Consider the following 22,826-nt stretch of genomic DNA (forward strand, 5'->3'; position numbering starts at 1 on the left):
CACTGAATCGGCATAGCTCAGTCCTACATATCATAACATTGTCAAGGGCTGAGAGACATAACTCAACATGTCTCTCTGGTCACACAGTCAAGATAGGACGCACACTAAGCTGTGTCATTCTGAACTTAAGGGAAACCATGATTAAATGATGAAGATAGAGCTTTGAGTCCGTCGTAAATGTTAGACTCCAGTTGATGAGTATCAGAGTATGGTAGCTAATCCTCTAAAAGTCAACAAACATTCGCTCCCATAACCAAGTGACACATTAAATGCTAGTCTTAAATAAGTTGCATAAATATAAGATTTCTCTTTTCCAAAACAAGAACATAAAAACAACAACAACAAAGAGGGAAACATCAGAAAACGTCAGCTGCTAGTCTGCTACAGCCTACAAACAGATCCATCATCCTAGCTTAAAGCTTTCCCTTGTCTTTCCGAGCCTCATCCAATGAAGTCGCCGCCTTACCAGGTTTTATATCTTCGACTTTGACTTCAACCACCGTCCTCCCCGTGCCTCCATGCTCACGTGCCGCACGTGTCTCCTCCACAATGTCCGATGGCATTGTCAGTTTGCTCTTTATGGCCTCCGTCACATTCCCTAGTGCACCAAATATTGTCCCCTTCGCTTCATTACCCCTTTATACACATATCATTAATAACGTCAAAAAATGTGCTCCAATAAATCAAAGCTTCAATGAACGTTACTTAATATTTTTACCTAACCGCAGCAGAATCTTGTGTCTCGTGGGCTCTTTCAGCTGCCGAATCAGTACTCTCCCTTGTCTTTTGAGCTGCCTCACGTGCTTTCTCTCCAGCTTGGTCTTTGAGTTCTTTACCTTCGATTCTCATCTCCTCCATCTTACGTCTCGTTTCTTCTCCAGCTTCCTCCATTTTTTCCTATATTAACAAAAAAAAAAATGCACACATATATACATCAAACAATCCATATCATGTACGGTCAGCATTAATATGAAATAACACAATGTTTCCAAACCTTGGCACTATCTTTGGTCTCAATAGCTTTTTGTTTGGTTTCCTCCGTCTTTCCAGACAAGAAACCCATAGCTCTCTTAGCCGTATCAATAGCACTATCCTTCAACTCCCCAAGCTTACTCACTCCAACATCTTTCCCTTCAGCCGCCTTCTCCACCGAATAGTCCTTATACTCTCCCGCCTTCTCCGCCGTCTTATCTTTTGCTTCAATAGCCTTTTCCGCCGTGTAATCCTTCGCCTCTTTGGCCTTGTCCACCGTATAATCCTTACACTCACCCACCTTCTGAGCAGTCTTGTCCTTCGCCTCTTTGGCTTTATCCGCTGTATAGTTCGCCGTCTCCTTTGCCTTCTCTGCCGTCTTATCTTTCGCTTCCACCGCCTTATCCACCGTATAGTCTTTGTATTCTCCCATCTTCTCCGCCGTCTTATCTTTGGCTTCCTTCGCCTTGTCAGCCGTGTAATCCGCCGTCTCTTTCGCTTTCTCAAGGGTTGCATCTTTGGCTCCAGCCGCTTTCTCTGAAGCCATCTTAGCTCCCTCACTGGTCGCCACGGCCGCATCGTGGCTTTTTCCGACAACAGCATCTCTCGCGTGCTCGTACGTTCCTTGCACAGCCCTGAACACCGACCCTATCACCCCTGGCCTCTCCTGCTCTGGCGGATGTTCGACTGTTCTCTCCGTTACCTTATACAATGCCACGTCATCGTCACGGTGTTTGTTTATGTCATGCAAGTCTTCAGCTGCTAGCCTTGCTGCGACCTCGGCTCTCTCCGTCTTTCGTTGTTTCTCCGACGCCATTGCTTCGCTTCTCTACTTGTGAAAGGTTTCAAGTGATTTGTGGATTTTTTGAATATTTTTGACTTGTGTTATTAGTCGATGTGTTTTTGTTGCTTATTATAGTGAATGCTCCTTTTATGCGGAAACTCCACGTGGTAGATAGGCAGACGCAAGAGCTGCCACGTTATTAGCTTCTTTAAACTTCTTTTCTTCTTGCCTTCCAAGTAGCCTTTCGTGTGACACGTATAGACCGTTTATCCTCTTGGGATGTACCATGACACGTGGACCTTTCATGCATGGATCTTCATTGTTCATGGTCATGACTTAAGACATAAGCAAGCATTGATGGTCGGTCGTTGTATCAAACACCTCTGAGCTGCGCGAGGAATTTATATCTAACTGAGTATTGATATATAGCCTATATGTTAAACATAAAATAAAAACGTTCAAGAGTTTACAGAGAATAAAGGCCACACTTAACCTTTTCACAAGGAGAGCTATCTACAACTAAAACGGCACACCGTAATACAACAGAGAAGAGTGGTGACAGAATTAGCAACACTAATTAATCTAAAATAAAATCACCAAAAAACGTGAAACGCTATAAAATTTATAAGTCGAGGCGAAGAAAGTACAAAGATGTTGAGTCAGTAAGACGCTTGCGAACAGTTTCATCATATCATGATGATATAGGTTTTGCATTTGATATTTTTCTAGTTGAACTAACCACATTTAATAAAACAATGTATTTTCTTGAGATGCTTAAGCATGGTTGCCCTGAAGAATACCGAGTGAAGGAATCTAACCTTTTAAGTCTATGAAGAAGAGAAGTAGAATTTAGTGATCTTTCTCTTTGATTCTCAGGCTCATTGAGCTTCGCCTGAGCCGTTGCAAGATCGGTTGTACGAATTATACTGCACTGTTAAAATTATGATTTAGCATGACAGTTAAGAGGCATTGGAGACTGTACTACGTAAAAAAGACATCATTTGAACAAACTCAGACTACTGAAAATATGATTAAAACGTATTCAATCCTATTTAATTTATTGGGTCATCATCACAGGCCCATTAGGAAAAAAACGGTGGCCAAGCTGACTTTATCACCAAGGCAGACAGAGCAGGAGCAGAGAAAGAAACCCTAATTGAAGTTTGAAATTATGAAGACAATTTTCGATCTTCCAGAGGACTTGGTAGAGGATGAGATACTCTCGAAGGTTCCGTTGACGTCTCTGAGATCAGTGAGATCTACCTGCAAAAAGTGGAACAATGTATGTAAGAATCGGATCTTTTTGGGTGAAGGAGCAAAGAAGCAGTTCTTGATGATGGACTTGAGGAGGATTAGTTTGATGAACTTCGATCTCCCCAAAGATGACGGCGACCCATCTATAAAACAAGTAAGCGTACTTGATCAAATCAAGATCTTTTAGTGTTCATGATGTAAACTCAGATTCTCATTAATGATAAAGTTTGTTACAACTGATTCTTATACAATCGTAAACAAAGCTAAACCAACAATAACCAACTGGTTTACATCTTAAATAAAACCTCAAATAAACCGGACATTCCAGAGCCCTTAACCAATCTAAACCACCTATACTAAAAGCCCCCCTCAAGATGGAGGTATGAAGATGTTCTTCATTCCCATCTTGCCAATGAGGTCTCGGAAAGGTGCGGGATGTAAAGCTTTCGTCAGTGTATCAGCCAGTTGATTCCCAGTCTTCACATACATGGTCTTAAGAAAGCCACTCTCAATAGCTTCTCTGGTCTTGTAGCAATCCAACTCTATCCATTTCGTCCGCTCATGGAAAACAGAGTTATTGGCAATATGAAGTGCAGAGGTATTGTCACAATACAAGTGAGCAGGAGGATGAAATGGAACTCTGAACTCAAGTAACAACCGAGCTAACCAAATCATTTCCTTAGTAGCCAACGCCATTGCTCGAAACTCTGCTTCAGCCGTACTACAAGAAACTGTATCTTGCTTCTTAGAACGCCATGATACGAGAGAATCACCGATGTACATACAAATGCCACTGACTGAGCGCCGAGTATCTTTACATGCTGCCCAATCAGCATCAGAAAACCCTCGTAGATCAAACTTGTTGTCGACAGGATAGTACAACCCTTGGCCAATAGTGCCCTTCAGATACCGCAAGACTTTGTGTGCTGCATTGAGATGAATATCCGTAGGAGCATGAGAAAATTGACACAAGGTGTTAACTGCATAAGAAATATCAGGTCTTGTCGTGTGAAGATACATCAATCTCCCAATCAATTTCCTGTAAGAAGAAGAATCTTGAAGAGGAACACCTTCTTCTAGTGAAAATTTAACACCCGGATCCATAGGTATTGAAGAAGGTTTACAACCAAGAAACCCTGTTGTATCAAGAAGCTCTAAGATGTATTTCCTTTGACAGACTGAAATCCCCTGTGATGATCTCGCAATTTCCAAGCCTAGAAAGTATCTAGCTGGACCAAGATCACGAAGTTTAAAATGTAACTGCAACTCGTCAATAAACTTTCTGATCATACTGTCACTGTTGCTCACAACAAGTATGTCATCCACATATACCAACACTCCCATGATAACATCATCTTTAAACCTCATGAATAGAGTGTGATCTGAATGTGATTTGGAGAAACCCATACCAGTTAATGTAGAAGAAAGTTTGAGAAACCATTGTCTCGAGGCTTGCTTTAACCCGTAAATGGACTTATGAAGTTTGCAGACTGCATTCTTGGGAAGCACTTCACCTGTAATCTCTTCATATCCTGGCGGAATCTTCATATAAATCTCTTCAGTAAGGTCACCATTCAAGAAAGCATTAGATATATCCAACTGATGCACAAACCAATTCATCTTAGCTGCAAGAAGAAGAAGCATACGAACAGAAGTATGTTTAGCCACAGGAGAAAATGTCTCTTCATAATCTAATCCTTCCTGTTGCGTATAACCCTTCGCCACTAGTCTCGATTTAGGTCTCTCCACTGTGCCATCAGCCTTATATTTGATTGTATTCACCCATTTGCAACCAATTGCTTTCTTCTCAGGAGGTAATGTTGTAATACTCCACGTATGTGTTCTCTGCATAGCTCCAATCTCCAGTCCCATTGATTCAACCCAAACTTTATGTCCCTTGGCCTCTGAATACGTTCTTGGAACGAAATCTTTTGTGATTGTATTAATAAAGGCACGAAAAGGCTCAGATAATAGAGAATAAGAAATATAGTTTGATATAGGGAATGGTATAGTGGAGGTAGTATTATAACAATGAAAATCCTGCAGGTGTTTGGGAGGTTTCTTTTGTCTGTGAGACCTTGATTCGAAAGAAACCAAAGTCTCTGAAGATGATGCATCAGAATGAGAATGCACATCAGAAGATGTAGTTCCAGAGGGAACTTCATCGGGGGTTGCAGGTGAATGAAAATGAGGAAAGAAATCTTTAGTCACATCTTTGATGTTAGATGTAGCTAAAGGAAAAATATCCTCATGAAAAAGGACATGCCTTGAAATAGAAACGGCGTGTGTCTCTATATCTAGTAGCTTATACCCTTTATATCCACTAGGATAGCCTAAGAAAACACAAGCTCTAGCCCTTGGTTCAAACTTATTTCTACCTTTAGGAGACGTAGAACAGTAACATAAGCATCCAAAACTCTTCAAAGAATGATAATCAGGGACTTTGCTAGTGAGTTTCTCATAAGGAGATTTGTTTTCAAGGACAGGAGTAGGTAATCTATTGATTAAAAACACAGCCGTCATCACACAATCTCCCCAAAACTCTAATGGAATGTTTGACTGAAACAAGAGAGATCTAGCTACATTCAATATATGCTGATGCTTTCTCTCTACCACAGAGTTCTGTTGAGGTGTTTCAGGACAAGAGTGATAAGCAATGATACCTTTAGCAAGAAACAAATCAGTAAATTTCAATCCATGTGCATTATCTGACCTAACTGATTGTATTTTCGTTTTGTATTGATTCTCAATCATGGCAATGAATCCCGGAAAAACATGTAAAACATCAGACTTGTTCTTCATTAGGTAAATCCAAGTAGCTCTACTATAATCATCGACTATTGTCAAGAAGTACCTATGCCCATCACTAGTAGGAACCGAGAAAGGACCCCATGTATCAATGTGAACAAGTTCGAAAGGTGAAGCACAAATGTTATTGCGAGATTTAAAGGGTAAATGCCTTTGTTTTGCAAGATGACAAATGTGACAAACATGATGTTTTTGTTTTTCATTTCTTAAAGTTTTGAAACATAACAAATCAGAAAGTACATCAACTTTAGAATCAGAGGGATGACCCAATCTATTATGCCATATTGTAGAATCAATCGTAAAACTAGAACAAGCAGGTGGAAATGAACAAGTGGTCGAAATACCTTGTAAACAAACAGACTGATTATCTTTATTGAAATCCATGACATATAGGTTTCCAACTTGACTACCTTGACCAATCATCAATTCCCTTGTAAGTTCCTGAATAAACCATTGATCAGAAGTAAAACTAACTTTAGAATTTAAAGTCTTAGTTAAAACACTCACACTGATCAAATTGAATTTAAACTCAGGAATATAAAGAACATCATGTAGAGAGATAGCATCAGTTAATTGAATGAATCCTATGCCCTCTATATGAACCGTATATCCATTTGGGAGAGTAACATAGGTCTGTTCTAAGGCTCTATATTCTACATAAAGGTCCTTAGTATGGGAGACGTGATGAGTAGCCCCTGAATCTAATACCCAAGCTCTAAGAGACACAGCCGGTTCTGAAGATATTGAAGAAACAAGCATGTCATAATAAGATTTGGAATATAAATCAAGGAATGTACCTGTGACCTGTGAGATCATCGGTACAGAGGTTGAAGTCGAGGCACAAGTTTTATCCGGTAAGGATTCAACTGATGAAACATGGAGCTTGGAGCTAAGATAAGAAATCATATGCTGGATCTGATCCCTGGACATCTCTTCCTTTGAGTAATCTGCCTTATCTGCCTGCAGTTCTGGTGCAACCTGAGCAAGATTTGTTGAACCAATCGTCTGCGGCTTCTTCCATTTGGGACCAGAACCCGGAGGATACCCGTGCAGCTTGTAGCACTTATCTGCCATATGTCCAATCTTGTGACAATGAGAGCACCGAGGTTTCTGAGTATTTGTCTGAGACAAGAGTGTATGCGGCTGCTCAACAGGTGTAGAAGCATGAACCTGAAACGCAGAAGGAGAGTAGTTCTTTGATACACTTCCAACAGAACGTTGACTCTCATCTTGATCAAGCATGTTGTAAATCTCTGTCAAGCTTGGTCTTGGTTTCATGTTCAGAATCTGTCCTCGAATGTTGGCAAAATTCTCATTCAAACCCATAAGGAACTGAATGATCTTGCTCGTCTCAGCTTCTTCAATCAACTCCTTCACATGATCGCAATTACACCTCTTCACTGTGGTAGTTCTGGTGTTAGCCAATTGTTCCCACAATGTCTTCTTCTTCGTGTAATACGTCGAGAGATCAAGACTCTCCTGTTTTAGAGTCATGATTGATTGTTCAAGCTGGTACTTTCGTGGAAGATTGCTCACTCGAAACCTCAGATACAGATCATTCCACATCTCTGCCGCATCTTCATAGTAAAGAATACTATCATAGATCTCTTTGTTCACTACATTCAACACCCAAGCCTTCACCATACTATTACATCTACTCCAGATCTTAAACAAAGTATCATCCAAATCAGGTCGAGGAAGAGATCCATCTACGAAACTAAGCTTATTCTTCGCATCTAAGCTCATTCTCATAGCAATCGACCAGTTGTTGTAATTTGTTCCATCTAGAGTGTGAGTAACGATTGATAGACCTGGATGATCAGCAGAATGGAGAAAGAACGGACTGTGAACGTTGTCGTACGATTCCTTCTTCATCGGAAATGCTGTGTGAGGCGAACGATCATGAATGTTCGGCGACTGGTGGTGTGGAGTGACCGCAACTGCAGTCTGAGCTGTAGGAGTTGAGATCGGAGTACGATCTGGTGAAATCGGTGTTCGTCCTCGTGCTTTTCGTCCTTGCTTCGCCATTGAAGATGATCGGAGCTCGAATAACGATTTGAAAACACGGAGAGATTCGCAAAGGTGATTTGGATGCTTCCGAGATCAAATCAGCTACAGAATCGGCTTCCGATCAACAAAATGAGGTGAGATTCGACGAAAAAGAGAGAAGAATCGAAGAATTTGAGCTAAATCAATGAGATTTTCGCGGAAAATGCTCTGATACCATTTTAGTGTTCATGATGTAAACTCAGATTCTCATTAATGATAAAGTTTGTTACAACTGATTCTTATACAATCGTAAACAAAGCTAAACCAACAATAACCAACTGGTTTACATCTTAAATAAAACCTCAAATAAACCGGACATTCCAGAGCCCTTAACCAATCTAAACCACCTATACTAAAAAGATCTCTAAGGTGTTTCAGTGTGATGGCTTGTTGCTATGCCTCCCTATGGATAGCTTTAGGGATCGAACCCAGACTCAGTAGTTTCTATAGGTCAGACAGGTTTGCTTTCGGTTACGACAACAACCTTAACCACAAGATCCTGAGTATCTCCAACGAGATTCATCCAGTTACAAGCAAACACGTTTCAGGGGAGCTCTACGATTTCACCTCCAGTTCTTGGAAGGTTCTTGATGATGTCACTCCCGAGTGGATGATAAGGCCTCATCGAGACAGCGTCTCTTTGAAGGGAAACGCTTATTTTCTTACGAATCTTAGAGGTTTCTTCATCTGTTTTGATTTCACAACAGAGAGCTTCGGACCGCTTCTGCCTCTACCGCTTCGGCCTGGACATGGAGGAGTTTCCGTGTCTCTGTCTTGTGTTAGAGAAGACCAGCTCGCTGTGCTGTATCAACACTCAGATAAGACAATCGAGATTAGTGTTACGGACAAAATTGGTCCTGATGTTGTGTCGTGGACAAAGTTTTTGAAACTGCTCACTGGCTTTCGGGTTAACCCTAATTACGGTAGCTTTTTCATTGACGAGAAGAAGAAAATTGCTGTGGTTTTTGTTCTAGAAAGGGCCAAGGCTTGTCGCTACCAAACTGCTCATGTCAATGGACAAAATGGATACTTCAAATCTGTGAGAATCCGAGAAGCTCCCTATCTCCAAAACGGTTCTTCTCCTCGTAAGAAATATCATCCGCCACCGTTGTGCTCTTCATATCTTCCAAGCTTTACTGCAACTCAACCAACCAGGCTAATGGAAACGAATGTGATCATCTTTTTTCGGATAATCTAATTTGTGTTTCGTCTTTTGACCATTTTTCATCATTTTGCGAACGTGTTTATTTTGCAAGACTCTTTATTGTAAACAGTCCTGAAATATTCTTGATAAGATATCAACAAACTCTTTTTATTGGCGTTTCTGATGGAGGCTCAAGGAATATGCATTGGCCATACACTGATTGACCAAGGCCTTCAAGAGGTCTTTATCTTTGAAACCCTTTTTTCTAAAGGGCGGTTCTGATTGAATTGCAGATGAAACCCCTTTTCTCTATAGATCTGTAACTGTGTAAATGCTAACCTTGGTGAAATAAATAAAAGATCATGAATGAAAACTGTCTATGTTTCTTCCACATTAATCATATTTCCACTTGTTTGTTTATGCTTTTTGAGCTAGAGCGTTTGGAATGATACAACCAGGTTCCCCATGTTTGTTTAATCTGTGCTAAGATAATTCATTGATTGGAAATATTTATAGCAAGTGTCGTTAACTCAACCGGAAAAACATCTTAAGAAAAAACCCAGACGTCATAGGATGTCGAGTGACATTTGGAAGAAAAAGTCTATCCTGAATTTCTTGATATTTAACAAAAAATTCCTTTAAAAGGAGCTTTCTGAGTCTTTCTTTAATAGCTTTGAAGCTGTAGTGCCGATGCAATCATCTGAGAATTGGATCAAGTATTTAGATATCAGCTATGTCTTTTAGCTATTCTGCATTTCAGTCTCTAGGTTAGATGCAACATGTTTCTCACAAAATAGACCCCATTCCCTATCCTTATTTACTCTAGTAATGAACTGTATTTACGCACATAAGATTTAGACATGGAGAGACCCCTATAGAATATACTTCAGCCTTCCACAAGTCAATACTTCTTAACATAAACTCATACAGAGAATATCCAACAAAATAAAATAATCAAAAGCCAGAGAGGCTACTCTGAGCTTCGTACAGAAAAAAAAAACTTAATAAAAAATTACAATGTCTCAGTGAAGAGGAGGAGTTGACCATATAAAGAAGAGCACGAAGGGTCCACAAAGTACATCTCACGTACACTATTTCCGCATACGGACATGGCCAGATCTTAAAAACACTACTCCATGAATCAGGAGACCTTGTCTGCTTTCAACGGTCAACTCTTTGACTTTTCGAAACAGCATGCCGGTTTAGCTACGATTAGGAAACATAAACACCGCGTAATTTTTTGCTTTTGTTTTTTATTTAAACACCGCGTAGTTTTACATGACTAAGTCTCGTTTAAGTTTAATTACCAGGATACCACATTCGAACAATATCAAGTATTCTTGGAGTCGTGTACATGAGCTAATTCAGTTTTCATACTCAAGTCTTTTAATTATATCATTAATAGCAAATATATAAGCATATATCGTGATCGTAGTCGTACCAATAATCATCTGGGACAAAATAATAGTCAGAACTTACAGAAGAACAGAAAAAAACTTACCGTATAAACACATCTTTGTTCATGTATTGGGTTGTTACGTAGTCCATGTCAAACTCAATGAATATTAACCATTGCATGCTGTTACTGTGATTTTTGGATTTTATGATCAAAGTTAACATTTGTCATCTAACAATCCTAAATATATTGGTTTCAAACTTTTAGTTCTAATTTAGAAAGATATATGTCAGACATAATTACAAACAATTTCAAGGTATCATTTTTGTTGGAATGGTAGTGATGATGACACGATTACCGACCCTGTCTTTCGCTAGTTTAGATACATTATAACTAATAGTACAACAACAATCGATCAAGTGGAATGAAATCCATTAAGTTAATTGCAACTTTTCAGTGTGTAGTTTAAGGAACTTTCAGTATATTTACGTTCAATTGCCAAATTGGACAGCTAAATATCATTTATCTAAGGTGGCACCAGCATAAATAGTTGAAAGCAAAGTTTCAAACATGAAATTTGTTAGTTTCGTATCCTGTCACTTATAATATTGTTCGAGTAACGTTACGGATGCAACGGTTCGTCAGCTATATGTCATTAACTCCTGTACGTTTTATATTATTTGACTTTTAACGATAATTTTAAAATATACGATTTAAACTTTTGTTGTTAGACAGGGCTTGGAAAGGTCCATGAATTATTTTATTCTAAACTGAAGGATGCTAAGTCACAATGTGCATTAATTTAATTCAACTAACACGTGTCGGTGTCTCATAATCTTCTCACGATGGTTGAGATAGCTACCACTTTTGTAAATTTTTTATAATTACTGAAGTCAAAATTCAAGTAATATTTTTGTTTTTCTTAATCTAGAGGAATTAGCTAGGACCAAATTCTATTGTCTCTCTAAATCCGTGACTAACTGATACTATTACTTAATGATATGGTGTAAAGAATCGAATTAGAGACACAATTAATCCAATTCCTTATGCTAAATGACTAGACCAATTTATCGTTGATAAATATCACATAATATTATAAAATATTTATATATATATTATTGAATGCTTAATTGATAAAGAAATAATGGAGTCAATCTATAACTATAAAACTGTATTGACTTTTTTTTTTGTAATTTTCAATTATTTTAAACATTTATCTTAATTAGTTACTCGCTAGATAGATGTCCATTCTTAAATATGGTACTTTTCTTTTGCCAATACATTTTAGTATGAGAAATATTTGTTTGCGCAAAATTTGATCTCAAAATAGAGAAAAATACTAATAATAATAACTAAGCATTTTTAAAAAAAAACAAAAAATCTTATTTTTGTCTTCAAAAGCTGATTGTTAACTCCTTTTTTCGTAATCTGATTTTATTCTGTGTGAAAAGCTGAAACCTTTTTTTTTTGTCAACGTGAAGAGCTGAAATTTAACGCGAAGGAATGGTAATGATACAAAGAATATAAAGAAATAAAGAGCCTGACGTGTCATACAAAGCCAATGCAACGAATGGAGAGGAAAAGACGAAATGCATGCATATACTTTATTTTTCAATTCTATTAATATATTGAATTTTGTATTTGACTTCGAGGCCCGGTCGTCCTTCAGCTCCTTGCTTTTTCGCAAGTTTTACCGTCTTCTAAACTTTAATAATTTGAAATGTAATAAATTAAACTTCCTAATTTCTCTAGACTCTACATTTATTTTATGTAGTTGCCATTCGATCAAATTCGTATGATTTGTTACTCTGCATATATATATATATATATCAGCACTGTTGGTTTTATTTATCTTAAGCTTCTTGCATTATTTTTTAAACAACACTATCTAGAAAAATCTAGGTCTAAATCTGATTAAAAAGCACCATTCAAAACATACGTAACTACAGTACAAAACAGACGATATCCTCTATATATTAAAAAAAAAGCATTACAACATATTTTTGTAACCACATGTCATCTCCACAATCATTCTTAGAATCTTTAAAAAAATATGTTGGTTCATATAAATATATAATAAGTTTTTAATTAAACTAACCATAAATTAATTATAAATATTCTTCATTGTTTCTTTAAATAAAAATCACGGAATTACCTAATAATCTGTAATCTGTAATCCGTTTCCGACTATATAAAGCTCATACTTGTAGGGAGACTCAAGGATAGTAAGCACAAAACAATTATTAGTTAGGTCGGTTGATGTTTATGAATATGTGTTTTTCATCCCCGGTAATGATGTATTTAGACAACTTCAAATCTATAGATCAGTTGAATTCAACAAATTAAATACAAGCAATTACTATTTGGCATTAGTAGCATGTCGCCACCTACAAATAAAAGACGTTCACTAATTTTACATTGTTTGAGTACAGTTGCTTAGCTAAACAGATAAAATTTAAATCTCTTAGCTTTAGATGGAAAAGTTTAATTAAATTTAATAACTTTTATAAATGATCTAAACCTTGTGGAAAATTAAATCACTTCCATTGATTTTTTTCTTTTGAACAACAACTACTTCCAATCATCTTATATACATAATTTAATACATTTTTCTTGTCTTTAAGAAAGTTCAAAAAAATTTAAGTCTTTAACGGAAAAAAATTATCCTTACAATTTCCACGTGGGAAGAAATGTCTAAAATTGCATCTCCATTTATAAAGACTTCAAACAAATCAGAAAAGGTTTAATATTCTTTTAGATTTTTTTGATTTTGATTTTTAATGAAATCAGCTAACGATTAGAGAATCTTGTTTCACACGTGAATAATAAAAATTTTATGTTTAATTTGAGAATTTTGTTTCACACTCCTTTTTCCTATTATTAGTTATGTGAATCTCATACTAGATATTGCGGAACTTTTATTTTATATGACAGAAAGTAAATAAACATCAAGGGGCACTCTTTGGCTTTATCTTACGTCCAATAGTCTAGTTAGCTACGTGCTCATACACAGATGTGACATGGATTTCGTAAAACCAACCAATTTGAACAAGATGTCGTCGTTTGACTTATATAGAAATATCCGTTGTAATGACACATATTATCTGTTGATAGATAAATAGGAAATATATATAATTAATCTTCGAACTAGGGAAAAATTAATCTTCGAACAATCTGCCAAAAAGATCATATGATTTTTTCTTTTCATTTTAAATCGATATCAGGGCTTGCATGCTGACTTATGTATTAATCTTAACTACGTACTAAATCATCAACCACTGGAATGCATGGATGAAACTAAATCTTAATATATTTGGGAAGATTCGTCGAATCATACTTTTTAATATTATAATTTCCTTATAAAACATTTTTTCTTGACAAGAACATTAAGTAAGCATTTTTACGTACTCAACTATGAGTAACGAGTAAGTTGAATACAGAATATGAATCGTTATTTTTTATCTTTAGTCTGTAAATCGTAACTTTAAGAGTCACTGTTTTCCAGTCTCCCGAAACCACCTGTAACTGTTCCGATTTGCCATTTGAGGTTAATTACATATATTATAGTTAGAAAAACTATAAGTATATAAGTTTTTTTTTCTGACTGAAATTCTATCTATGGGTAAGTTTTCCACAGCTCTAAAACTAGGATATGGACTAACATATGATATCATATACTTTCAATACGTAGTTATTACTTACAATAACATGTGTATTCCAGTACTATTTTTTTTTGGAAAAACCTAAAAATAGCACAAAACGAGTTTTATAAATAGTTAATTCTATAAATACAATTGTTTTATTATGCGGACACCTACATGGAATCTCATAGATAAGTTTTTAGATGTATAAAATGTGTATATATAATAATTTTATAAAAATATAATAGTAACAATAAAATAAAGAAAACACAATATATTTTACAAAGCGTGAAGCTGGATAAATATATATATGGAATTATTTTACAACTGAACAACATTTAAATTAAAGATTTGGAAACATATATAGAAACATGGTGTTTCAAAAAAAAATGTTTCAAAAAATAGTGTTTCAAAAAAAAGTGTTTCAAAAAAAAAGGAAACAGAGAAATATTATTTAAATAAACTTTAATACACGTATATATTATTTAGCTATATTAATTTTGTATTTTATGGCCGTCTTGCACGCGTAATCCCTTGGACGCTAGTAATTGCCCAACGTTGTTTAGACATTTAAATTCTTTTATACCGCCCAAACCATCTCATAAGTTATGTCGTGTTTTGGAAAGCTGACTTTTACGTTATAAAAATTTTAAGCAAAAAAATAATTTAAGGTTCAAAAAGAAATTTACGTTTAAGAAAGATTCCTACAAATTAAATTTAGTAAATATTGCTAGGTCTTGTTCCTAGTGATATGTTTATAAGTAACTTCTTGCGAAATCAATTTAGATACATTTCTTTTTGACAAATCAATTTAGATACATGCCTACTATGTATACAATGTTCGAATGATTTAATATAAATCATAATCAGCTGATATAAAAACCATATTTTCTATTATTATTTTTGGACAACAAATCATATCATATGTTCTATATATCTATTCAAAGAACATGTGCATTATGACAATGCCTTAGGTGTAACCGAGGGATCGTATTTGCTGGTTGGTCCAGACTTGCTATACATCTGACGAACACACAAAAAGATAAATCGAATAAGAAGTAATATCTTTTTAAAAAATAATAAGATAATAATCAAAACACCTATGAAGATAACTGCATTAATTTTAAGCAAAATTTTATATTTGCAAAATTGCAAAAGTCAACATATATAAAGTCCTTTTGAGTTAACGCAATCCCTACCCAACGGGACCCAAGCAACGAAGTTTCGCGCCATATGAGATCTTATAGACTTTTACCGTAAAATGCTATGAAGTTTTGCAATATTTATATTAGGTTTGAATTTCAGAATTCTCAAACCTCTTCTATTTTCTTAACAAAGACAGATGGATAGTTATGAAAAGAAAAACAGAGGCTACTATTTATCAAGTAATTGTGTAGTCAAAATTATCGGTCAAAACTAAATAGTTTTAAAGCTTATATTTCGTGTATGTTTTTGAAATGTTAAAGTATGTGTATTTGTATAGAATACAATATGAGATTGGTATAGTACTATGAAACATCTCTATAATTATACCTTTTATTCTATAATTATGCCTGCTATGAAACTGAATATGTACCCTTTTTAGTAGTACTCTTTATATGAATACCAAATTATGTGCGTTAATTTTGAATTTGGGTCATTTTAAATAGTACTTTTATATTTATTTTCCCACCCCAATTAAAACGAGGATAAGTATTTTAAATTTTATTTTTTAGAAGATTATCTTAATCATCACTACATACTCAATTATCAAACTATCGTTTGGCATTTAGTAATTATGATAAATTGTTATGATTTTTAAAAAATAATTTCATATTGAGTTTTAATAACTAGACTAAATAAGGATAGTTACATGTATTATTATATTACCATTATCCCAAGAATAGCTGTTGCGCATTTGTGACAAAGCTAATATAAGATCTCGCTACGTCCATCTTTTTGAGCAAACATTATATATAATATTTTTTCTCTTAAATAAAATATATCAAATTCTATCTTTTTGTATGAAAGTTCAGGAGGCAACTCCAAAATACACAAACTAGGTAGACTTTTGTAATAATATTAATATTTGTTCTAGATCATTTTCAAATGTATTTCATATTCTTGTGAGCTAGACCCTACCATCTCGTGGTCTTATCGTCCAGAAACTATAGAATAAAGATACTAATAATATGTCAACGGTTTTTGGTAAGGAGACGAGTTAGGAAGAAGAAGTCAGTCTCCAAGAATTTGACTCAGAACAATACCAAAGTTGGTTTAATTCGTCAAAATATCAATTGTAGACTATTCATTTCAACGTCTCATCAAACACTCGTATATATAAATATACCTAAACCCACCAACATGAAAAAACCACCACAACTTACCAAATCCTGAAACATCGATTCCTCACATTTAATATCTGCCTATTGTCAGAGAGAACATCAAGATTCATCAGGTAAATTACATACATCTCGTGAGTTTTCGTTCTTTTATAAGTTCGTTGTATATATTAATTGATAACATGGCAATGTCTCATTTGCAGTGCATACGGAGAAGAATGTCGCCGACGATGATAGCTCCGGTGGTAGTGGAAGAGAACAATAGATACCAGAAAGGCGTGAAACATCTTTGTGACAACGGTCTGACCAAAGTGCCAACCAAATATATATGGCCCGAACCTGACCGACCCATCTTCACAAAATCCGACAAGCTCACCAAACCAAAACAAAACTTAAAGCTTCCCATCATAGATTTCGCCGAGCTCCTAGGGCCTAACCGGTCTCATGTCCTACGAACCATAGCCGAGGCCTGCGAAACCTACGGATTCTTCCAGGTTAGTTTTCATAACCCTAACGTACATGAACTGGTATATACTACTCACTTGCTAAGCAAGTAAGCTATTGTAATGGGTATGCAGGTGGTGAATCATGGAATGGAGGGAGACGTGAGCCGGAACATGATAGAAGTGTGTAAGAAATTCTTTGAGCTTCCGTACGAGGAGAGATCAAAGTACATGACGTCAGACATGTCGGCTCCAGTACGGTATGGTACCAGTTTCAACCAGAACAAAGACAATGTCTTTTGTTGGAGAGACTTCTTGAAGCTTTATGCACATCCTCTCCCTGATTATCTTCCTTATTGGCCTTCTTCTCCATCCGATTTCAGGTTTGATTTTCCACATTTAATTACGCTATATAACTGAAAGTTAATTAATCATTCTTAACATTCATACCAAAAAGGTTAATTAATCATATGCTGTTTTTCTCTGAAAACCTATACTCCCTCCGTTCGTCTATGACGTTTTAATTATTATTTTTGTGTCAAATTACTTTACGCTTTCCTAAAATCTATGCATAATATAATGACAAAACTTTATTTACCCTTATATTTTTACCCTTATACATTCTGATAAATTTGACCGAATAATGTTGAGAATAATGTTGATAAGAGCACAAAAACAATAACCACAAAGGACAAAATAGACTTTAACATTTGTTGTCTTAATTTGTGTGAGAGTTCTATAATGTATAAACGAACCGAAGGAGTATATAATAACTTGAATTCAGTCAAGAAACTCCACAAAAAACACATATATTTTGCACATGTGTGTTTCAGGTGCTAAACTCAAAACAGGTTTTGTTCAACATTACGTATATGAATATTTTAAACATATCTGAAGAATTGGTAAATTAGTCAAAGTGAAAAAACTGTATTGGTATAGACACGGTGTTAGAATCTTTGAAAGCGCATATACATCCAAATTTTTATATTTGGGTCACAAAGTGCCACCTAAATAACTAACTACAGCCAGGTGATTGTGTTATTTGAATTATTTTAGTAATAGATATGTAAGTGGCGGCTTGTAAAAATCTATAAAGATGGGTAGAAAAAACTACTAAATAACAAAGAAAAGGTCTATATAATACGACTTACTTATCCTAGTTACACCGCCACCATATAAGAGCAGTCACGGGTTACATATCACGTGTAATATTAGTAAACATATTTAATAGTATTGTACAAAATTAATTACATGAGCTTGTGACTAATTTATAAATAAAATTTAAAATTGGAAAACAGGAGTTTGGCGACTACCTACGCGACAGAGACGAGAGAGATGTTCGAGATGATGGTGAAAGCCATCATGGAGAGCCTTGAGATAGACGGTGACGACAACGAGGCAGCGAAGGAGTTGAAAGAAGGTAGTCAGATGGTGGTCGTGAACTGTTATCCACCGTGCCCAGAGCCGGAGCTGACGCTGGGGATGCCACCTCACTCCGATTACGGCTTCTTGACACTTCTTCTTCAAGACGACGTTGAAGGGCTTCAGATTCTGTACCGTGACGAATGGGTCACTATTGATCCCATCCCTGGCTCCTTTGTCATCAACGTTGGCGATCATCTCGAGGTATGACTTGTCATATTCTTACAAAGCTTGTCTCTATTTTCTTTACCAAATTATGAAAAATTACATTTATTTAACATTAAATATATTTTTCATCTTTTGATATTTTGTTCCATATTCTAACAAATCATTCTCAGCTTGACAGAATAATTTAAATTATACAATTTTTGTTGTTATTCATGTAGATATTTAGCAATGGGAGGTACAAAAGCGTGTTACATAGGGTATTGGTGAATTCCACAAAGCCTAGGATATCCGTGGCATCGCTGCATAGCTTCCCTTTGACTTCGGTCGTGAAGCCATCACCGAAACTCATCGACGAACATAATCAACCGCAGTACATGGACACCGACTTTGCCACATTTCTTCAGTATATATCTACTCGTGAACCCAAGTGGAAGAATTTTCTTGAATCACGCAAGATTCACCATCTATAAAATGACGATAAAGATTATCATTTTTCTTCTTCTAATGTTAATAACATTAAGGTGGATTAGATAATGTTATAGATTTATGTTATGCATGGTTAAAAGAAAAAACGACGAACAAAAATACGCGTAGCTTCCAACTTTATTAAGCTTTCTCATTTTAATAGTATTAGTATATGTTTTTTTTTATTGATGAAATTGTATTGTATATGTTCCAAATAGTTGAGGGTGAACATTTAAATTAAACCCAACCATACCGAATCTAAGTGTCTTTGTAGTCTGAATTCACTAAAATTAAACTCAATTACTTGTTTTTTTAACACAACCTTTCATTAGATAATAGATTAGGTTCCATTGTTCATAGAAACCATTACAACAGATATTCATGCCACGGAGCTTGCTTTGCCAAAGCATCAGCATCTCTGTTATTGCCATGATGAATCTACACAAAAGAGATAAAATCAAAAGCTGAAGTCAAACAAATTATATCAGCTACAATCCCATAGATTTCTGCTATTGGTGATTCTGAATAGAGGGCTTTCACCAGTTTAAGCGAGTCGGTTTCAAAGCCTGCTTGACGGAGTCCCTTTTCAATGCAAGTTTGTATAGCTTCTCGGAACCAATGGGGAGCTAACGGTGATGACAGTGAGCCATGAAAGAGACTCTGTTTTCGCCTGAGTCTAGTATCCATCCTAGTCCAGCTAAATCGAGATCCGCTCGCCAAGCTGCATCAGTTTGGATTAACATTTAGTTGGCCTAAAACTTAAATCTCTCCTTTCTCTTCAGTGCATAAATAATAATACGAAATGGACCTCAAATTCATGTTCACGAGGATGTAATTAGTTGGAAATGAGGGGTCGGTTAACTAAATGGCGCTGCAGCTGCATCAATTAATGCTTACGTTCATTAAAAGGAAATAAAACAAACTAATAACTGGTAAAGATGGCGCTGCAGCTGCATCAATTCTAAAACTTGTAGAGTACGGTAGTTTAATGGAGCCACTCATCACCATCGATATATGATATGCTGGTGAAATGAGAATCTGTCAACTGTTTACTGTATGGAACTCTTCCTTTTTGGTTTGCTCCATCTCCAAAGCATCTATGCTCTCCGAAATAGACCTTCCTGAAACACGAAACCATTTAGAACATCAGTTGAAATGTTTTGAATGTCTGATCTGACAATAATTTTGTATTTCACTTACTTGTCGTTGTTTGGATCTCTCATGTCGTTCCATCCCTCTGAAGAGATTATATTGGACATATATGTGTTGGAGAAGACAACTGACGCGTATGGTCTCCATGCTCGCCCTAACCACACCTTACCGGTTCCATATATCTTGCAGTTTACAAAAGAAAATCCTGTGTTCTCAGCTTCTGATGTTCTATCCTGAGCTGTGATGCAGCCACTAATCCCTGAGGTGCTCTCCTTTGCTATGGACCTAATCGTACAGTCCTGCTTACAATTTGAACATTGTTATATACCATATTTTGAAATTCTCAACCGCTTGTTTTGACTATTTACCTGGTAAAGCGATCTTCCCATGCCAAAGATGAAGTCAATGGAACCTTGTATGAAACAATCCTTGAAGAAATGTCGTCCAGCATTATCCAGGAGTGTGTCCTGAGCACTGTAGAATCCACACCCGTAGAAAGCAGCTTGGTCTCCTTCAATCCGCAGAGCTACTGCCTGTGCGCCTTCCGCTCCAGGCTCGGGTGCTGGTGCTGTGTTCTTCATCAGATGAAATGAAACAATAACTATGTATGAGAAAAAAACTGCATTGAATAGGGAATGATTGTTGATATTGGTGGTGTACTTACCCTGAAGCTGACGTTTTGAGCTGTGAATCTAGCTGCGGAGACAGCAAAAGAATAGCTGTTGACAGTGCCTCCTGAGGATTTTCCGGTGTCATTCCATTCAATAAAAGTCCTCTGATATCCTGTCCCATGGAGTATGACATTTATTTTCTTCTCATCGACTGTTACCTTTTCCCTGTTTGCTTACATAGAACCATACATTACTACTACAAGAGAGAGCAGCAAGTTTTATAGACAAGCAAATCTAATGTATGGTTTAAAGATTCATTCTAATTTATAAAGTAAAGCATTCTCTACATTCAATAACCAAGAATATGCATGGGACTTGTGGACACAGAACAATAAAATTCTCAGAGATGCATATAACGGACTGTTTCATTAAACACTCTGTTTGTGTGACAAGAGTGTGGATGAGATAAGCGATCCAAGATCATCATCAGATTTGGACTATATATAGTTTGGAGTTTCAATCTGGTTATCAAGGTTACAGTTTTGGTTAAGGGTTTTTATGAGTTCAAAAAAACTAACAACCAAATCTAGGCTGATAAAGTTTTAATGAACAAGAACCAATCATTGCTTAACTAAGACGACGTATAGATACTCTTACAGTTTTGATTATTTATTTGGGTTACCTATTAATAAATGATCATCTATGGTATAGTCTTGCAATATTGTTATCACTTTTGTTTGCTTATATTTTACTTACATTTTTCTTATTTTTTTTCACTAATTTCTAATTTATGCTTATTTTGTTCAACTAATTTTCTTTTCAAATTTCCTTCAAAATTTAGAGCAGTGTAACTATGATGTATCGATATGTAACCAACATGCTTCCAGTTTGCTATTGATCTAATTGTATAGTTATGCTCAGTGCCGTACCTAGTCTATATGGGGACTAAAGCAATTCTAAAAATTGGAGCCTTAATGAAATTTAAAATGTTTTCTGATTGTGAAGTTAATTGCGAAGTTAAAAAAACTTAGTAAACAAAAAAGATGAAAATAGTTGATGAAAAATTATTAAGATTGTTTACATACATTCAAAGAATGATGCCCCAAAAATTTCACACCTATGCTAATAAGAAAATTATAACTGTAATTGCAAAATTATAAAATTATTCAACATTATAATACCAAATAAATTAGAAGAGTATATGATAAATATGTGAAACATATACAGAAAACAATAAATATGTGAATATTTTTTTGTCAAGAAAATAAGTGAATATTTAAAATTTAAAATGGAAAGGATAATACAAATTAAATTTTCAGAAAACTATTACAAAAAGTAGACATGTTTAAGTATTTTTAAATCAATTGATTGGAAAAGAAGGGGTCCCAAAATTAAGAAGAATTTCAATTTTACCATAAATTTGATATCTCTATCCAAATTTAATCTAAAAGGATAATCATTTATAAATACCTTAAGTTTGTGATGAAAAACGGCTAATCTAATCCTCTTATATCATTTATAAATATTTAAAAATAATTTATAAAACATATATAAAAACTCAACTTCATCCGCTAAATACTAAACCCTAAACAATGATCACTAAATCCTAAACTCAATTTCTTGAGGCATTTGCCTCTTTTAAAACACATGGACACGGCTCTGGTCATGCTTGCATTTTTAAGTTGTTATATTTTGAATCCTCATATATTTTTCTTTATTAACATGGTAAACTCATCTTCCATTGCTATGGATGAAAGTTAAGTGTACTCATCCAATGAATAAAACTTGCTACTTATAGTTTGATCCACTCAAATACATCTCCTTTTTTTTATAAGAAGATTTCTTTTAGCAATTCATACTAACTCTCATTTGGAGAGTGAGAGTATGTCTAACAGTAAAAACTGAAGCATTGTGCTAGTGTGTAAGGTTTGGTAATCACCTCTACTGTTTGAGATATCTTTCTGGTAAACCATAGATGGAGAGGATGATAGAGAGAAAATAAACGAAGATCAAGATCAGTTCACTTGACATCATGAATTATGTTGTTTCTCTTAGCTTATTCAGAGAAAAATAGAGGTTAGAAGTTTGTAGCTAGCTGTAAGGAAGATTGACGTCGGAAACTAACGTAAATCTAATTTCTTCGTAGAAAATTTTGAGTGTGCATTTGGTCACTGATCACTTTTTGAGAGGCAAAAA

General features: G+C 35.5%; 3 protein-coding genes and 1 pseudogene across 4 annotated transcripts; 2 read left to right on the forward strand and 2 right to left on the reverse strand.

Annotated features, from left to right (window-relative positions):
* Nucleotides 1-258: 258 nt before the first annotated feature.
* LOC106395889 (late embryogenesis abundant protein ECP63-like) lies at nucleotides 259-1,877 on the reverse strand. The gene is made up of 3 exons (XM_013836215.3): nucleotides 995-1,877; nucleotides 719-897; nucleotides 259-636 (listed from the first exon to the last, which is right to left on the reverse strand). The coding sequence occupies exons 1-3, from the start codon at nucleotides 1,787-1,789 to the stop codon at nucleotides 414-416; spliced, it is 1,197 nt and encodes a 398-aa protein (XP_013691669.2). The 5' UTR covers nucleotides 1,790-1,877; the 3' UTR covers nucleotides 259-413.
* Nucleotides 1,878-2,324: 447 nt separating this feature from the next.
* LOC125585634 lies at nucleotides 2,325-9,413 on the forward strand (annotated as a pseudogene).
* Nucleotides 9,414-15,976: 6,563 nt separating this feature from the next.
* LOC125585635 (probable 2-oxoglutarate-dependent dioxygenase SLC1) lies at nucleotides 15,977-19,027 on the forward strand. 2 transcript variants are annotated; one of them, XM_048755069.1, is made up of 5 exons: nucleotides 15,977-16,485; nucleotides 16,573-16,863; nucleotides 16,948-17,195; nucleotides 18,111-18,438; nucleotides 18,621-19,027. In XM_048755069.1, exons 2-5 carry the CDS (start codon nucleotides 16,588-16,590, stop codon nucleotides 18,870-18,872), a joined length of 1,104 nt encoding a protein of 367 aa, XP_048611026.1. In that variant the 5' UTR covers nucleotides 15,977-16,485; nucleotides 16,573-16,587; the 3' UTR covers nucleotides 18,873-19,027. The 2 variants fall into 2 exon arrangements, with proteins under 2 accessions (XP_048611026.1, XP_048611025.1); XM_048755068.1 differs by lacking the exon at nucleotides 15,977-16,485 and having other exon boundaries at nucleotides 16,552-16,863.
* A 268-nt stretch (nucleotides 19,028-19,295) lies between these two features.
* Nucleotides 19,296-22,603, reverse strand: LOC106394076 (probable pectinesterase 15). Its single transcript, XM_048756076.1, has 5 exons — nucleotides 22,524-22,603; nucleotides 20,684-20,855; nucleotides 20,388-20,594; nucleotides 20,068-20,318; nucleotides 19,296-19,988 (listed from the first exon to the last, which is right to left on the reverse strand). Exons 1-5 carry the CDS (start codon nucleotides 22,601-22,603, stop codon nucleotides 19,853-19,855), a joined length of 846 nt encoding a protein of 281 aa, XP_048612033.1. The 3' UTR covers nucleotides 19,296-19,852.
* Between the last annotated feature and the right edge of the window lie 223 nt (nucleotides 22,604-22,826).

The sequence above is a fragment of the Brassica napus genome, chromosome C4, assembly GCF_020379485.1.
Source record: "Brassica napus cultivar Da-Ae chromosome C4, Da-Ae, whole genome shotgun sequence".
Taxonomy (NCBI): Eukaryota; Viridiplantae; Streptophyta; class Magnoliopsida; order Brassicales; family Brassicaceae; genus Brassica; species Brassica napus.

What these genes read in the sequence shown, in the direction of transcription:
- LOC125585635 (XM_048755068.1), top strand. Translation starts at nt 16,552, where the DNA reads ATGGCAATGTCTCATTTGCAGTGCATACGGAGAAGAATGTCGCCGACG. An exon ending in TCTTCTCCATCCGATTTCAG is followed by an intron (nt 17,196 to 18,110) that starts GTTTGATTTTCC and finishes ATTGGAAAACAG; the next exon opens with GAGTTTGGCGACTACCTACG. An exon ending in ACGTTGGCGATCATCTCGAG is followed by an intron (nt 18,439 to 18,620) that starts GTATGACTTGTC and finishes TTATTCATGTAG; the next exon opens with ATATTTAGCAATGGGAGGTA.
- LOC106394076 (XM_048756076.1), bottom strand. Translation starts at nt 22,603, where the DNA reads ATGGTTTACCAGAAAGATATCTCAAACAGTAGAGGTGATTACCAAACC. An exon ending in ACAATGCTTCAGTTTTTACT is followed by an intron (nt 20,856 to 22,523) that starts GTTAGACATACT and finishes GTAAGCAAACAG; the next exon opens with GGAAAAGGTAACAGTCGATG. An exon ending in TGGGAAGATCGCTTTACCAG is followed by an intron (nt 20,319 to 20,387) that starts GTAAATAGTCAA and finishes AATTGTAAGCAG; the next exon opens with GACTGTACGATTAGGTCCAT.
- LOC106395889 (XM_013836215.3), bottom strand. Translation starts at nt 1,789, where the DNA reads ATGGCGTCGGAGAAACAACGAAAGACGGAGAGAGCCGAGGTCGCAGCA. An exon ending in AGACCAAAGATAGTGCCAAG is followed by an intron (nt 898 to 994) that starts GTTTGGAAACAT and finishes TTGTTAATATAG; the next exon opens with GAAAAAATGGAGGAAGCTGG. An exon ending in CAAGATTCTGCTGCGGTTAG is followed by an intron (nt 637 to 718) that starts GTAAAAATATTA and finishes ATGTGTATAAAG; the next exon opens with GGGTAATGAAGCGAAGGGGA.